This window comes from Pseudorasbora parva, chromosome 19, assembly GCF_024679245.1.
Source record: "Pseudorasbora parva isolate DD20220531a chromosome 19, ASM2467924v1, whole genome shotgun sequence".
NCBI classification, from domain to species: domain Eukaryota; kingdom Metazoa; phylum Chordata; class Actinopteri; order Cypriniformes; family Gobionidae; genus Pseudorasbora; species Pseudorasbora parva.
The window spans coordinates 5,323,862-5,337,605 of NC_090190.1; the positions used below are offsets into that span (position 1 = coordinate 5,323,862).

Here is a 13,744-nt window from a genome sequence, read left to right on the forward strand (position 1 = left end):
TGTTTCCGCCAGAAAAAAGAAAAGAAGAAAAGAAAAATAGATAATTGCGACCTTTTTTATCTCTCAATTCCCCCAATATTAAGCAATTACTTTTTTTAAATTCTGTGACATAAACTTGCAATTGCGTGTTATATAAACTGGAAATTCATACTTTTTTCCTCAAAATTGCAAGTTTATACCTCAAAATTCAGAGAAAAAATTTGTGAAATAAAACATCACAATTGTCTTTTAAATTGTTTTATTCCGTGGCGGGAACAACCTGAAATGAAAATAAAGCCATCTTTTACTCACCCTGCTGTTGTTCCAATGCCTTATGTCCGACTAGCTTTTTCGGACCTCAAAAGCAGAAAGAAAAAAAAATTCTATGTATGATGCCTAAATTGCTATCTATGAAATTAGCCATAACATTTTAATCCAAAAATGCTCGCAATGTAATTTCCACTGCAGAATAAATTGTGAAATGATTTGAGGTGAGATGAAAAAAAGTATTTTTTCAAAACTATTTAGCAAAAAAAAATGGCACAGTCCCGGTTATTAGTTTAGCCCATATAGCTATTTTGCTTCTGTTTTACCCTGCACTTTTCAGAATGGGTTTCAGAGAGGAGCATGACTAAATAGTTTTAATATAACATGTTCCTCAGCCAGTAATACTGCAATGAATTTACTCGCTCTGTACTTTAACAGGAGGGAGGGGAATAGAATCAGTGAGATTTAGATATGAGAGAGATGCAAGAGGGGGCGCGATGGAAAGAGTGGTTGGTGGGAAAGGCAGCGTGGGCACGATCAAGAACCTTCCGCAGTTCAGCCACTGCCAATGGCTCTTCATCCTCCTCCTCATCGTCCTCGCACACAAACTCTGTCCCCTGCACCCACACGGCCGAGAGAGAGAGAGAGAGAGAGAGAGAGAGAGAGAGAATCTACTGTTACAAAGCAAATCCCCTAGAGATAAAAAAGAGAAACACAGAGATGGGTAGAGATGTATCATGATAAAGAGAGAGAGAGGGAAGGGCGCGCATCTTTAGAGATGGAGAGCAGGCGAGTGTGCAGGGAAAAAATGGGAGGGCTAGCAAGCCAGTGAGCAAGAGAGGGAGGGATAAAGAGAGAGAGTGGAAACGCGTGTCGCAGTCGCACAAGGCTGTGTGTTGGTCTACAGCTCCTCGATTAGACACTTTCTGAGGTGAAATCTGACAGGCAGATGTTTGACTGAAGGCGCGTTGTGGATTTAAGAGCAACGGACGGATGCGCTCAGCGGCGTAAGGTGGTGTCACAAAGCTCTTAAGACAGATCGGATCCCGTAGGGCCTTCCTTCAGCATGTTTCCTGCTCATTTGATAGATGTTTTGCGGCTGTGTTTCATGGGTAAGCTCCCTGCCTCCCAGTCTGTCCGTTCTATTGAATATGCATAGATTTTTTTCAAGGGAAATCACTTTTTTGCTCTTTATTTTTAGTTCCTGCAGTTGCGTTCGTTTCTTAGCAAGGAGGATGTACCATAGATTATGTAATGCAAAGAGGATTAAAGCTCATATTTTCTCTCTCTCCCCGTCTTCCAGCGAGGATGTGTGCAAACATGGCTTCACGGTCATCGTGGACATGCGTGGCTCCAAGTGGGATTCCATCAAGCCTCTCCTGAAGATCCTGCAGGAATCGTTTCCCTGCTGCATCCACATCGCCCTCATCATCAAACCAGACAACTTCTGGCAAAAACAGAGGACCAACTTTGGCAGCTCAAAGTTTGAGTTTGAGGTACGGGACCGTTCGATGTCATTGTGTTAAGAGGCGAAGCTGGATGTGGATGTTGACGGCCTCAGAGCTCGCTGCCCATCGCTGCACATTCACTCTTTCTTTGCCTGTTTTAGTTAATGCATGCTTTGAAAATTTTAAAAAAATTGGTGTTGTTGTGTTAATCTGGTCTCCATTTATAAAGGCATTTCCGTGTGCAGCAGAATGCAAATATAGCAGATTATTCGCACAATCCTCTGAAAAATCAGGTGAAACCGCCCCGCCGCTGCGTTTCACTTCATCTTATTAATTAATAATCTGCGGGTTTGTCTGTGACATCCGATCTGTGTTGGTGTGAGCGTGTGAAGGTGGATCTGGCCGTGTGGGAGTGTGTGGGTGTTGATGTTCTGTCTTTGTGTGTGTGTGTGCGTGTGTATGTGGGGGTTGACTGGGTGAATGTAAATGTGGCTGCAGCAGAAATGCCTTTTTGGCATATTTTTCTGCATTTGTTATGTATCGAGTCTAGATTGCATGATGTTGGTGCAACTTTTTTGTTCACAGAGCTGTCGGAGTGGGGTTTATTTCAGGCTTGTTTTTATTTGAGCGCAGTTCTGTTTGTTTTTATTGGAGGGGAAGCTTTTGTGCGCGTGTCTGTGCGTGCGTTCGGTTTGACAGCACATGTGGAACGAAATGATGGCTCATGTCACAGCTGCAGAAATTTCCAGCGCAATTGAATGATGTTTTAGATCAAATGATAATTAGTATCTCAAACCTCCATGAATAAAACATGATCATGCCATTATTTGATAAAGACCGATTGTAATGTAGACTAGTATGTTGCAGTGTCATCATCACTGGCAGTTAAATGTCATGTCAGAATTATCATAATAATAAAAAAGAGAGAGAGAGATTCTACTCTGAGCTTCACGTCACGTCCTTGGACTCAGAGAAAAGGTTTGTTTCTATGGCAACGTTCATAACACCAAAAAGATCAATGTGCGGCTGTGATGTGAGTGATCACTACGTCAATTCTGCTCTATTTTCTTGTGTGAAATATTGACAAATTGAGAGTAACAGTGGTGGATGTAATGGTATATCACACAGAAATATAGCTGTAGCCAAATAATTATCTTGAACAATTGAAGACAATACCATTTGGGTTGATTTTACAGGATGCCACAATGGTCTAACGGGGGATTCAGTGCAGGGCTTTCCAGTACAATAATGAGAATAATTTTGACATATGAATTCAAAAAGGCCTTTTCACACTAACATGGTGTCTACCCTGGATGCCGCCGTTGGTGCGTCGTATCTGCAGTATCTAAGCTCTCTACCCAGGACGCGACAAAGCGACCAATGCAAATCCATTTGTCTGTCCTATGAGAAGTGATGCGGAGTCGACTCCAAAAGAGTCAATTCTTGGACTTTTGAATAGCCTTAGAGTTGGGGTCGACTCCATCACTGATTCTCTAATCTCTGTTTAGTGCGTGGCAGTTTAATGAGCTATACAAGCAAGAAGTGAACGAAATGAAGCGAGGAATTCGGACACTGTCGCAGAAACTTTGTCACATACATTTATCCTATATGTACTGTAGCTCACTTTGAAAATAGATAACATTCACGGAGACTTTAGTTTGTAATTATACACGCCTCCGTGCCAGCTTTAGTTTAATTGATGGTATATTAATTCAATATTGATTTGGTTTTCCATGGTTAACCTTGTGTTCATAATCATTAAACGAACCATAAATCATAAAAAAAACTGGCAATAAGTTTGCATTATCGTATGTTGTATTCATTTTTAGTATCTTTAACTCTCCTGTCCAAGCACCTTTTAAGTTTTTAAGACAATGACCGTGTGCGTTTAGCGCCATCACCGACCATTAACTTATAATAGGATTAATTCATTAAAGAATACCTTCTTCCTCATTGGCATAATATTCACACCACAGCTGTTTCCCTCTATACAATTAGGGATTGGCAACAGCTAGGTAGCAACGATAGCTACTCAAGTCGCTAAATTTGACTAATTTGAACAGTCACACTAAATGCGTGTTATTTTAATAAGGGGATTTTTGAGGCATCCATTTACTGCCAGGTATTTGTTGCATCCAGTGTAGACAACATCACTGATTATAATGGGTTCTGTTGTCGTCGTAGTTAACTAAAGCTATTAAAAAGTCATCTTGGTGGATTAAAATTGAAATAAAACATTCCATTTGAAAATTCAAAATGTTGTAGGGCTGGAACCAATAGATTAGATTATGAGAGTATGTCGATTTGTGTGAAATGTGCCAATGCATTTCAATGTTTATGTTCATCTCTAATCCCATAATGTTTCACACAAAACAAGACTCTAGAGCAGATGCTAATGGCTAGTATGGCAATGGCGTTTAATACGGTTGCTACCATACAACTGTTTGTTTTTTTACAAGCGTGACGCATAATATAACTGGCCTGCACATTTCAGGAATCTTAACCACAATCTTGACAAACTAGAGCTGAATGAACAGAACCGCACTGGACAACTAGTTGCTGCCACGTCATATAACGTGTGAGCCACACTGAACTGTGTAGTCATGATGGGTTTAGTTTACTAAAGAGAGAAATGATTCGCATTCATTTGATGATCCACAGAAGCTGCCATATGTGCTAGCTGTGAGGTGTGCAGCTCAAATGTTCTTTCTGCACTCTTTACAAAGCTTTTAAAGTCCTTGTTGGTTGTTTAAAATCATGGATGAACTCACTCTTTGATTGGACGCTGTCAATTGTAATATCTTTCCACTGTTCGTGCATACAGATATACATTTAACCTGCAGAATGAAGAAAATATTTCAGGCTCACACCTGTAAGCAAATGCTGTCAAATCACATTTGTATTATTGATAAATGCCTTTTAATTCTTGCCACTTTATTTTTTATTATGTTGGGATTTTTTATTTGTAAAGTAAGTATTTTATAGATCATTTTTGCATAAAACTTTGAGATTAAAGGCAGTAATTACAGTTATTATTTATTGGTCGGTTACCTAAAGGATTAATTGACTGATCTGAAAATAACAAATAGCTACCGGTAAATAGCAAAAATAATTGATAGATTATCTGACTAAACGCAAAAGTAACCAATAGACTATCCGACTAAGCGTAGCAATAATCAATAGATTAATCGACTAATTGTAAAAGTTGATCGATATACTAACCGACTAATCGCAGAAATAACATTAAATAGACTTATTGACTAACTGTAAATATAACTGCTTGATTAACCGAATAATCGTAAAAGTGAACAATAGACTAACTGACAAACAGTAAAATGATTCGATAGATCAACTGAGAAATCGTAAAACTGACAGATAGATTAACTGACCAATCGTAAAACTAACAGATAGATTAACTGACCAATCAAAAAAATAACCGATTGATTAACCGACCAATTATAAAATAACCATTAGATTAACTGTCCAACCGAAAAATAATTGATAGATTAACTGACCAATCGCAAAAATAACTGATCAATTAACGACCTTTTGAAATCGAAAAAATAAACAATAGATTAACCAACCAATCGTAAAAATAACTGATAGATTAACTGACCAAAAGTAAAAATCAACCGGTGGATTGTCCAACTAATTGTGAAAATAATCAATAGATTAATTGACTTAACATAAAAAAATGTACTACCTAAAATGACTAAAAACTGGAGAAAAAATATATAAATATTAAAAAACAAATAAAAATGGACAATTATGGAAACTTAAAGTGAACAGTGAAAATGTAAAAATAAAAGCTAAATTATACTTTAGTAGCATATAAATAATAGAAAAATAACATTGGTTTAGAAAAGCTAAATGGAGTTGATATGCCGTTTTAATCCTGCTGGTGTCGCTCGTATATAAATCCCCCATTCGCCCCATTTTGCCGTATATTGACCACCTTTTTTTTACCTCTCAACACTGAGAAATTGTGCATGATTTTCAGTGGGAGGATCAGAAGCACTCCCTGCCATCTGGTGGTCCATGTAAGTCCAAACAAGTGTTGAGCACAACACATGATGAAATGTTTCTGGTGGGCAGGGTCAAGGAATTTGTCATGGGAACGGCTGCAACCTCTCATCTCGCCCACTGCTCCTGACAGGCTGCATTTCTCAAAAATTAATGAACAACAAAATATGAGCAGAAGGCAAAAAAAGCAAATGCACTCCATAACTTGCATTATTCTCATTGTGGTTAATGGACTAATGGTCAGCGTGCTCGTCTGTGAAAGGCTGTCGATGCCTGTATGACGGCGGGGCGTAAACTGATGAATAGGTTTAGACTGCATTTACCTTGAATTCACAAAAGACACACACCTCCGCTCTCTCTCCTCTTTCACGGCTTTGATGAAGCCCACTCGTGCACATTTGATTTTTCTTCTTCTCATCTATTCATCTGTAGAAAGAATAACAGAATGTTTTTTGTCCTCTTAGGTAGAACAGACTAATATGATCAGAGATGAATGAATGGAAGAGTGGACGTTTTTTTAGTTGAGTCAGTCTTAATTGCGTTGCTAAGTGTACGGATGCACAGTTGCACTCACATCAGTGTTGTTGTAATTAACTAAATATAAAACTAATAGAAATGGTTTTCATTAATTGGCAAAAAGCTGAAATAAATAGTTGAAATGCTAAAATGACTAAATTTGAAAGCAAAATCGAAATATTTTTAAAAGTAATACAATGACCAACATTTAAAATGACATCATAAAACTAAACTAAAATAAGCTAATTAATAAATACAATAATAGTATAACATAATAACGCATCAAATCTCTATCGCAAGCCTATTTCTGCGCACATTTTTCTAACCAGATGTGAAATGATACATTTTCGATGTTAATTTCAGTTTTTTACTAACCAGCCATGATGTGCATCAGGTCATGTTGGTTAAACCTATTTTTGGTTGAACCCCGTTCGGTGTAAAACCTTATTTTTTACCCTGTAAATATGTAGAAACTTTACAAAGTAAGTATGTATAAAATGTATAAAACATTCTTCAGTAATCAGTATCCGCTTTTCCACTGTCAGGCCAGTGCGAGCCAGGACTTTCAGAGGGCTAATAGCCTGTATCATTGAGCTCAAAAACATGCTGTGTTTCCACCGTCGAGCTCGAAGCTCTTTAGTGCTTCACTAAAACCTGCCTGTATCACGCCTCTCTGGAACAAATCTCACACAAACCCATCATTTCGCCAACAATAGAAGTTTTATCAGAAAACGAATCAGAAAGAAATGAGTTCGCAAAACCAACATGATAAAAGCAACTGTTTGTTGGCATTTTTGTCATTTGCTTAAAGATTAAAACTCAAGCATACATATTTTACTACAGTTTTTAATAAGGGATACATTTATCATAATGAATTAATGTGTCAATATTGCACATTAGCCACAGAAAAGAACGAGTGATATTTACAGTTTTTCTACAAAAAAAGGACACATACTTTTTCAGTTGTGTCTGTTTCTGCACATCACATTTAGAAAGAATGATCATTTCTATACATTTTCCACCAAAAATATAACCAGTGATAGTCCCAATACAGTCATATTTTCAGTCTGAGAAACAGGAAGCTCCCCAAAAAACAGAGTTGCCTTATTTTATGATGCATACGGAGCTAGATTTGGATATCAGACAGTCCATCATAAAGAGAAAAGACATGCTGACAGATTGTGATAGCCTAAATGATTCCTCTGATTTCTTCAAGCGGCTGTATTCACCATGTTTACTGTAATGGCCTTTTGTATCACATATAAATATTTCTGCCTTACACAGTGATCAGAATCCACATCGGATCACAAACAGAAGTTATTTCAAACACTCGCTGCTGTCTGAAAGTGAGTTTTGAGCTAAAATGATTTTAAAAGTCTTTAATGCTGATGTTAGCTGGTATTTTAAATCATCCGTCTTCAGACTCCACTCCTCTAGGCCGAGCTGGCCTGCTTTGGAAGGTATTTGGGAAGGTATCAGAGTCCAAAAAACCCTGTTCGTTGGCCCAGAGAAAGCCCCAGACAATGCAAATACTGAAGAATTTAACAAGCAAGGACATTTTATTGATTGTTTTAAAGGCACAGAGGAACAGTACAAATGGATTCACTTTCAGAATGATTTTTTGTAATATTATTAGTGTTTAGTTAATTTTATAGTTCTAGTTCTTGGTGTGAATGGACCTTTTTGCTGGGCCCACCCAATGAGAGACAGCAAACAAACATTTATATTAAACTTCAAAGATGTTCTGATTGGATGTGGCTGAGTTTTTCTGCAGTTTCCATGTAGATTTATCACTGGACATTTGACGCATGCTTGGAGCATAATGTGAGCCTAAGTTTATTATTTTAAATATTTTGTAAACATACATTTGTATTCAAATTTACATATTACCCGAGGCTCTTCAGTAGCTCCGAGCTGCTGGTTTGTATTACTGCATTGCTGGTGGTGGTGATATCGCCCTTTCTGACGCCCTCGGGCTTCGTGCTGGGAGTCTGTCTCTAGGTAGCTTGGACCTCAGGCGGTCCCTGAGCAGCTGTATGAAATTAGATTTATGCCCCCGGTTAAAAATAGCTGTTCCACCTTTCTGATCATTAACGGAGCCTGGAACGGCTGCATCAATTCACATAGGATTTAGGGCATTAGGAAGTCATATTGTGCATTGTTGTTTTGCATATTGATTTATTTTCGTATACCACCCTAATCCTTTCTCTCTAGCCTTAACGTCCATTTTATGTTCTTTTCATTCCTCCATCATGCCCACTTCAGACCACAATGGTTTCCCTGGAGGGCTTATCTAAGGTGGTGGACCCGTCCCAGTTGACGCCCGACTTTGAGGGCAGCCTGGACTACAATCACGAAGAGTGGATTGAGATCCGCGTGGCCTTCGAAGACTTCACAGGCAACGCTCGGCACCTACTCGCCCGTCTGGAGGAGATGCAAGAGACGGTCACGCGCAAAGACTTCCCGCAGGACCTAGAGGGAGCCCGGCGCATGATAGAGGAACACGCAGCCCTGAAGAAGAGGGTGATGAAGGCTCCCATGGAGGAAGTGGACAGCGAGGGCCAAAGACTGCTCCAGAGGATTCAAAGCAGCGAGAGCTACGCTAACCGAACTGTGCCTGTGCCGCCCGGGCAGAGGGAAGGGCAAGGACAGCCCAACGCTGACACCCAGGGCCTGGTGCCCCGCATTTCATCCCTTCTAGAGAAGCTGCACAGCACCCGGCAGAACCTGCACCAGGCCTGGCACGTCCGCAAGCTGCAGCTGGACCAGTGCTTCCAACTCAGGCTTTTCGAACAGGATGCTGAAAAGGTGAGATCCGCACAAGCACACCCAAGAAACATGAAGAATTACAGCCTTGCATGCTATATTATTGGTTTCATTGTTTGCATATTTTACAGTATTTATGCCATAATGATGCTTACCACGAGAGGATACAAGAAGCTGAGCTCGTGAGTCAAAAGAGCTCACTGCAGTCACTGATTATATATTGTTCATCCAAAGCATCATTGAAATATCATCACTGAATTATATCATGATCTAATATTCTTTCTTGCTATATATTTTTTTCAATGATTCAACGACATTGCAAAATGAAACTATGCAGGTGTTTTTCATTGCACGCCTTTTCAATTAAAGAAATATAAAAAATTAAAAAAAAATTACTTGGTTAGTCGGAGGTGGGGGTGGTATGTGGGTGCCAGATTTTTTTTTACAAAATGTTTAAAGGTGGACGTGACCAAAAAAGTAAGGCACTTTACAATGGAAACGAATAGGGCAAGGTAAATAGTCATTAAGAATTTACATCTTTTATATATTTAGAATCACTTACTAATGTTTTCTAGCTCATGTATATTTCACATGATACACACACAGATACAAGAGAAAAACTTTTTATATAATCAAATGAAAAACACAGGAATTACATCATTGACAAATAACTTTATTTTATTTTTAAATTACAGCTAACTTGTGTTGATCGTGGAACATCCTCTAAATCAGTGGTTCTCAAACTTTGGCTGAAAGGCCTTCTGTTGGCCAACACAATATTCAAAGCCATTTTATCATTTTAATATAGATTATAGTTTATAACATTTTAATGTATGAATAATAATCTATTAATTTGAATACTTTTAAATCGCCCATGGCCCCCTAGTGGGCCCCAGCCTCCTAAATTGAAGCATGTTTTAATTCTATCTGGATCTGTGCATATATATTTACAGAAGTTCTCACTAATTCTCCTCAATGTTTCTAATAGTGGGTGGAAGATTTGCATGTTGCTAGGAAACCAGCAGCTATTCTTTGCTCCTGAGAAATGGGTCATTTTTATGATTTTCTATTTTTAACCATTTCAGCTGTATGAACACAACGACGCACGCACGTGTTCAGATATGCACCCAATGGGATATTTTACATTACAAACACACACACACACACACACACACACACTATTAAACCTGCTTCTAGTCAAATGTGTGCCTGACGTGTGTGTGATCCCTGCAGATGTTCGACTGGATCATGCACAACAAAGGGCTGTTTCTGGCTGGATACACGGAGATCGGCAACAACCACCCCCACGCCATGGAGCTGCAGACCCAGCACAACCACTTTGCCATGAACTGCATGGTGAGAGGATTTCTACTAGAGTTAAATTATCTCCATTATCAAACATTTTCACAAAAGATTGGAAATGTCAGTAGTTTCAATGAGAATGAAATCACTAAACATAGTGTTTACATGAACGCTAAAAAAAGTGAACGGGTTGATGTGTGCGTTTATATGTCACAAGCTTCAAACCAAAATTGATCATTTGTAGGGGCGTAACGGTTGAAATGACTCGCAGCTCGGTTTTTATCACAATTTTAGGGTCTAGGTTTCGGTGCAGTTCGGTATTTGTCTGGCTATCATCAGACCAAGCTCAATTTAAGCTTGAACATTGGTCTGGAGAGTCTGCTCTGTATTTTTACTGCACAAGAGGTGTGATCATCGTGCATAATTCAAATAACGCAATTGGTTAGTCCTTCAACCGAACAGACCACAAGAGGTGTGATAAACGGGCAACGACCCATCGCTTCTCTATCTGTCATCATGTTAAACCCGCCAATAGCGCGCCAGGTGGCCCGTCTGTGATTGGTTCCTGCAAAAGTGTAACAGAAGCAGTAGAAATGAATGTACAGGAGAAATGAATGTACAGGTTTCCAGAGTTGCAGGGCGAAATCAAATCACCTGCAGAGTTTTTTGCCGTGCCGTGATGGTTATATTTATAAGCCGTAAAATCACCCCTTCCTGCGCCCCATACAAAGTGTCTGTGGATGAGGGTCCAAAGCAAGGCCCGCTAGAATGACATTCGCCTTCAGCACTTCTGGAATGAGAATTTTAGATTGTCACGGTGATTTATAATTCAACAACAACTCGCTCCTTGTGTCATACATAATCACCATTTCCACGAGGTCCTGACTCTCTGCGGTCATTAAAAATCCCATGGCACTTCTCGTAAAAGAGTAGGGGTGTAACTCCGGTGTCCTGGCCAAATTCCCTTGATTGGCCCCTACCAATCATGGCCTCCTAATAATCCCCATCCACTGAATTGGCTCTATCACCCTCTCTCCTCTCCACCTATTGCTGGTGTGTGGTGGATGCTTCACACTGGTGGTGGTTGAGGAGAGACCCCTGGAATGAGTGTGAAGCGCTTTGGGTGTACAGTAGTACATATGAAAGCGCTATATAAATGCCTCATTCATTCATTCATTCATTCATTTCTACATCCGTCTCCAGTTTTGGTTTTCAATACGATCAAGTGTTTACATGTCCTATCAAAAGGATTAGAACAATCCGGCTAAAATGTCATTCAGACTTGTCCAATTTCTTCCAATTGACATTACATGTGACTTATTTTATTCAGACTGTGCTACTAATCCAGATGTTCAGGGTCCATGTAAACGCAGCTACTGTCACTACCTACCTGTATCCATTACGCACACATGGCCATTTCTTTCACTCAATGACTAAACTAATGTTTTTCTTCCATTTAAGTTGCGTAATGCTTTCAGTTTGACAATGTAAGAGCCGATTCTTTATTCAGTGATGGTGACTCATCATATAATCAGAGATGAAGCATAGGCGTGATCCACCTAAGTGCTTCCTGTTTGGGTGGCCGCCCACCAGCTGTGGGCCCTGTTAGGGGCGTCCTTTAAAAATCCCCATTACTGTAGGGAGAAGTATTGATCACCTCCTGTTTAAAGAGGCAGAAAGAGGATGAAGGCATATTGAGTTTTTAAATGTTGGCGTAAAAGTTTAATGATAGCATTATTGTACTTATGCAGTAAGTCTTAAAGGACAGTGTGGATAATGGTTCCTCTATGATTTTGTCATCCTTAATTACTAATAAGTATGGAGGGTTTTTTTTTTAATGTTTTTGAAGAAAGTCTCTTATGCTTTCAGAGGCTGCATTGATTTGATTAGTAAAACAGTAATATTGTGAAATATTATTACAATTTAAAATAAATGTTTTCAATGTGAATATATTTAAAAATGTAATTTATTTCTGTGATCAAAGCTGAATTTACTCCAGTCTTCAGTGTCACATGATCCTTCAGAAATCATTCTAATATGCTGATTTGCTGCTCAAACCATGGAAACCGTTAAATCTTTTTGATAAATAGAAGGGCAGCTTTTATTTGAAATAGTTATTAATGTCTTTACTGTCACTTTTGAGCAATATAATGCATTTACGCTGACTAAAAGTATTAATTTTCTTTTTAAAAAACAGCTCTTAAACTGCTGTTAAGCATCTGCCGGGATGTATTGTGTTGTCTTCCAATAGAAGTTTTTTCTGAATGAAATGTTTAGAAACTAAATTGATACTTTTTATTTTATTTTATTGATAATTATTACATTTAACATTGTTATTAAATGTTATTAAATTAGTGTTTTTAAAGATTGACTTTAAATGGATGTTGGATGATGACAAATGTCATTTAAATAAAAAATAGTGCGAATGAGAATTCACAGTTAAATGTGAAACTGTATATCAACCGATAAATTAAATAAAACTAATATTGGTCAATAATTAATGTATGTCATTAATCTCATATCTCATAATAATCTCATTGAAGTCACTTTTTAGTCATATAGTAGTGGCTAAAAGTGATGTGCGCAGGGGGTTATTTGTTGATCCTACTAGTTTGATTAACAAAATGTCATCAAAATATCAAGAACATTTTTTTATATGATATATAAGAGAAGATTAAAACACTAATCTTACGTAAGGTATTTATCTGAAAAAATAATTCAGCAAAAAATGCAAACTACAGGATTTATTGTACAAATAAAAATAAATAAAAAAAGCATATAAAAACTAACAGCTACATTGACTATAACAATCAGCTATTAGTATTTTTGTTGGTTCTCTCTTGTTTCTGCATGCGTTCATAATTTCTTTGTATGACAACCTGATGAAACGCTGTTGCCACAATTTAAACAAATAAGACAACTAGCAATATGCTTACAAAAGCTTTAACAAATGTGTTATAATATTTGATAAAAGGGTGATGTCATCAGTTTTCCAAGACCAGTCATCATCTTTGGCCGCTACTGTACCTCATTTTGATGTGTTGGTATTGTGGCTGGTGGTAATTTTGTTGTCATCGTCGTATCCCGCAGAATGTTTACGTGAACATCAACCGCATCATGTCGGTGGGGAACCGTCTGCTGGAGGCGGGCCACTATGCGTCCCAGCAGATCAAACAGATCTCAGGTCAGCTGGAGCAGGAGTGGAAGGCCTTCGCTGCTGCGCTGGACGAGAGGAGCGCCCTGCTGGAGATGTCGGCTACTTTCCACCAGAAATGTGACCAGGTCAGAGAGAACACTGCTGCATCTCAGTGTACAGTATGTGTACAAGTTGTGAATTGGTTAGACTGTAGAAGATTTTTATTTTTTTCCATAATTAAAATGACTTCATGCTATTAAAACTGAATGATGATCAGACTTTGGCTTTGATTAATTTAGAATAACAA

General features: G+C 38.4%; 1 protein-coding gene across 8 annotated transcripts in view; it reads left to right on the top strand.

Annotated features, from left to right (window-relative positions):
• trioa (trio Rho guanine nucleotide exchange factor a) overlaps positions 1–13,744 on the top strand; it is a 140,310-nt gene that overhangs the window by 69,068 nt on the left and 57,498 nt on the right. For 7 of the 8 annotated variants that reach the window (XM_067425802.1, XM_067425799.1, XM_067425795.1 and 4 more), the window contains exons 5-8: positions 1,550–1,742; positions 8,499–9,041; positions 10,233–10,355; positions 13,392–13,583. In XM_067425802.1, the coding sequence (XP_067281903.1) occupies positions 1,550–1,742; positions 8,499–9,041; positions 10,233–10,355; positions 13,392–13,583 (1,051 nt within the window). Of the gene's footprint in view, positions 1–1,104; positions 1,359–1,549; positions 1,743–8,498; positions 9,042–10,232; positions 10,356–13,391; positions 13,584–13,744 lie in introns of those variants that run through there. The other variant, XM_067425800.1, reaches the window with a different exon arrangement.